At 37.3% G+C, this 3,677-nt stretch overlaps 1 protein-coding gene across 5 annotated transcripts in view; it reads right to left on the reverse strand.

Annotated features, from left to right (window-relative positions):
* Positions 1–3,677, reverse strand: part of cdc14ab (cell division cycle 14Ab) — a 27,374-nt gene that overhangs the window by 18,171 nt on the left and 5,526 nt on the right. For all 5 annotated transcript variants that reach the window (XM_036214117.1, XM_024258599.2, XM_024258569.2 and 2 more), the window contains exons 4-5: positions 3,228–3,320; positions 870–949 (exon numbers count right to left, since the gene is read on the reverse strand). In XM_036214117.1, coding sequence (XP_036070010.1) covers positions 870–949; positions 3,228–3,320 — 173 coding nt within the window. The remainder of the gene's footprint in view (positions 1–869; positions 950–3,227; positions 3,321–3,677) is intronic.

A 3,677-nucleotide genomic window follows, 5' to 3' on the forward strand; every position in this document is an offset into this window, starting at 1 on the left:
AAGCTCATTATGACAGCTCTGTGTCCTGCAAGCTTCTAGAGTACCATGTTTTTGTGTTTGGTTTTGTTGTCCTTGTGCAGTCATGGTCATCTTGCACTGTAGCTGATTGTCAGCTGCTGGTGGATTATTAATGTTATCCATTAGTGTGTTCAGCTAAGCAAACAGCACATGCAACAGCTTATTGGCTATCCTCACAACAGGACATGAAGTCTCAGAATAATTATCAACAGCTAAATAAATTCTCTAGAGCCTCCTTTCAAAGCACATCAGTCAATATAACAGACTAATGAAACACGATGAGTTCATGTTATTGGAGTAGAAGGAAAAAGGCAAACAAGGACACTTTTAGGAGCTTGATACACAACAATTTTTGAATCATAGAAGAAATAAAACCACAAAAAGGACACAAATTTAAATTTGAAACAACAAAAGCCAACCTGAGATCACTTCTAGCAATATTTTTTAAAATACACTTTCACAGAGGACTTGAGGACACAGATTTATGAAATCACAACAGAAATGGTCTCAGTGCAACAGAAAGCTAACAAAAAAAGCTCTTTTCAAAGTCATCTAAAATGTTTCCAGGTAGATCAATTTAACTGTCTCAGTCTGACGCCGTTCAGATCATCCCAATAAGGTCAAAGTGTTTAATAATAGCCCATGTCAGTGACTAACAGATTACATGGAAGAGTTTTCAGTGTAATCCCCATACTGATACTGAGCATGCAGTTAGGCAACAGTGGAGACTCTCCAAATGGATGAGAAGGGAGACAATTCTATTAGTTTTCAGAGTTTTGTCAGAAGTAACAAACACACCATCTGTTTGCAGAAACCTGCAGCATCATTGTTGCAGAGCTGAGGACATTTACCTGAAAGGCAGGTAGGAGGCGTTGGAACCAGAGGTCAGAGCTCTGTAGGCTTCTTGTGGGGTTTTCTTCAGATAGATCACCTGCAACACAAATATTACATCCATTATACATTTATTTTAACCCAATTATTTGGGGAATAAAAGTCCAATCAGTCAGAAAGTATAAGAACAGATGTAGATTGGTTCTCAAAAAAAAAAAAAATAGGAACTGAAACTTCAGCTGCAGGAAACTGAATTCCACAAACAATTAAAAATGCAGACTTTTAAGAAAATGTAAACGAATATAAAAAAATATATAAAACAAGCAGAAATGCAGGCTTAAAGCCTTCACTTGTGGTGAGAGTCTAAAAGAGCCGTGGGCGTCGCTCTGTGGACATAAGAATCCCGATTGTTGTGAGTCTTTAGTGTGTCAGTGGGTCTGAGTGTCTGAGTGCTTCTTTGTCCACACAATCCACTTTTGTTTTTAGCTCCTTCAACTTTAAATATTCAGGACTATCCACAGCAGGAGAGTGTACGTCTCAATAACACAGCGGGTCGGTCGGGTCGGCTTCCTCATGGCTGCACTTCCATAACATTCACACGCCGTGATCATTCCAGTTTATTTTGTCTGCTCAGGTTCCCAGAAAAAGTCTGAGTTTATGCTTGCCTTGGTTTTCTCCTCCCACTTTCTCAGAAACAAGCAGATAACAGGGAGACTCCTACAGCTTTCCCAAAAGCTGATTTTTACATTTGTCCCTTTAACCCACAGAATAGATGCAAGAGTGAACTTAACTTAAACTTCTGACAAGAATCTTTGCTCGTCAGAAGAGGGTTGAGCTCAAAAACTATGAGTGATCTGCAGTCACAATATAGGTGGTTTGACCCCCTCAGTTCAACTGTTTGTTGATTTTGTTTTTTGTAGTTTAATAACAGCATTGTGACCCTCCAAAAATAAAAAAAACAACCCTAACTGCTGAGCCTTTAGTATGACCCAACTGTGGACAAGAATAAAAATGTTCATTTCAGACCTAAACCTTTTTAGGTGTAAAATAAGACCTTACCTTTTTAGAATGCCTTTCAATACTCAGAAATTGTTGGCATTTTGTTTTCTTTTACTTGTTTCACAGAATTCTTATCCGTCTTTATTTATTTATTGGCTGTTTGTACTTTGATGCTGTTTTTTTAATTTTTTCTCTTAATTTGCCCAATTTAAAAAAATATTGTCTTTCTTTAAGGCATTTTGATACTCTGAGGGAGTTGTAAAGTGCTATATAAATAATTTAAGCATCATTCATTGATTCAAGAACCCAGAACTCCCAGTCTCAAGGCAGACACTCAACCACTAGACCACTGGGGAGAATTACTGTATTCAAACTAAAGGCAAAAGATATAGATCATAAATAAATAAATGAATAAACAGATGAAGCACTGAGAGTAACATAAGTATTGATTATAAACCAAAGATATAAACATGGTTATGTTAGTAAAAAGGTATGAAATTAATTAGGAAGTTAATAAATATTTGACTAATTTGTTCAGTCTCTCTTCCTGTTGTGCTCTCTGTCTTTGATTTTTTATGTGGGTGTGACGCAAACAAAGACGTCCAATCACGGGATTGCAACTACTAAGAGTTTCCTATTAAAAGGAATTGTCATTCATAACTTTAAATAACAAATAAATAACAAAAATAAATGGGTAGGATTATACGTGGACAATGTTTCACAATCTGTAATGAATCATGTGAGGCCCCTTTTTCAAAAAAAAAAAACATACTGAACTTTTTATTTTTTTAGAACCTCAGAGCAAAATTCTGGCAGGTCAAATCTGAATGAGGTACATTTCAATCTTTTAAAAACACTACCAACTTTTAACTATACAAGTGAAAAAGAAATCCTTCAAGTAAACAAGCTAACTTGATTGTTGTTTCTTAAAGCAGAAGGGGTCTTCTTGTACTGCATTTTCATCCAGTATCAAGTCAGATTACTCCCAAACATCAGTGTGAACTCTGTTTACTGAAACAAGCAGCCAGTGTTATGTCTGAGAGTTTCCTCCTCGGAAAAACACTCCCAGCTGCGTCAGTCTCTATACAGCAGTCTAACAAGACTGATCCTGCCAGCCCACATACATCTATGCCTTCTTTTGGAGACAAAAACATTTTAAACACCGTTTTACTGAGGCCTCTCATCACATAAACATCTTAAAATTCAAGAAGATCATGATGAAGCCACAGAGTATTTAGACTCCAAATACCACCAAGTTTAAAGTAAAGACCAGGAAGTAAAAAAAAAACATCCCTAGATTAAAGACCAAGGAGAAACCCAAGAAATATTTCAGAAAAGTGTTTTCCAACAGAAGTTAGAATGAGAATAAATTCACTCACCGCGTAGCCTCCGATCAGCACAGCCGCATTGGACCTCTTCCTCTGGTCAAAGCTGGTGTAATGAACTATCCTCTTTCTGGTCAGAGTGAATGACTGCACACAACAAACAAAAACACTTTAAGACCACAGTTGATAAATCAGAAAAATACCAAACCAAAAGAGGAAATCTCTTTCCAGACAAAAAACTTTTGACCTTCAGAACATCAAGAATCTGCTGACGACAGCATATGGCCTTCTCCTCTATGGTTGATTTAAACGATTGCTAAGTTGGTCATTAAACCACCTCCTGTCAAATTGAGCTAAACTAGAAGTGCAGTGAGAGCTGCTGCGTCAGAGGAAACGGCGAGCTGTGGATTCTCAGAGGTCTGTTCAACCATCAGCCGGCTGCATTTATTCATTATAGAGTGGCTGCTAACCACATCATTTACTGTGAGCGACAGTCAAAACAAC

This window comes from Oryzias melastigma, linkage group LG11, assembly GCF_002922805.2.
Source record: "Oryzias melastigma strain HK-1 linkage group LG11, ASM292280v2, whole genome shotgun sequence".
Taxonomy (NCBI): Eukaryota; Metazoa; Chordata; class Actinopteri; order Beloniformes; family Adrianichthyidae; genus Oryzias; species Oryzias melastigma.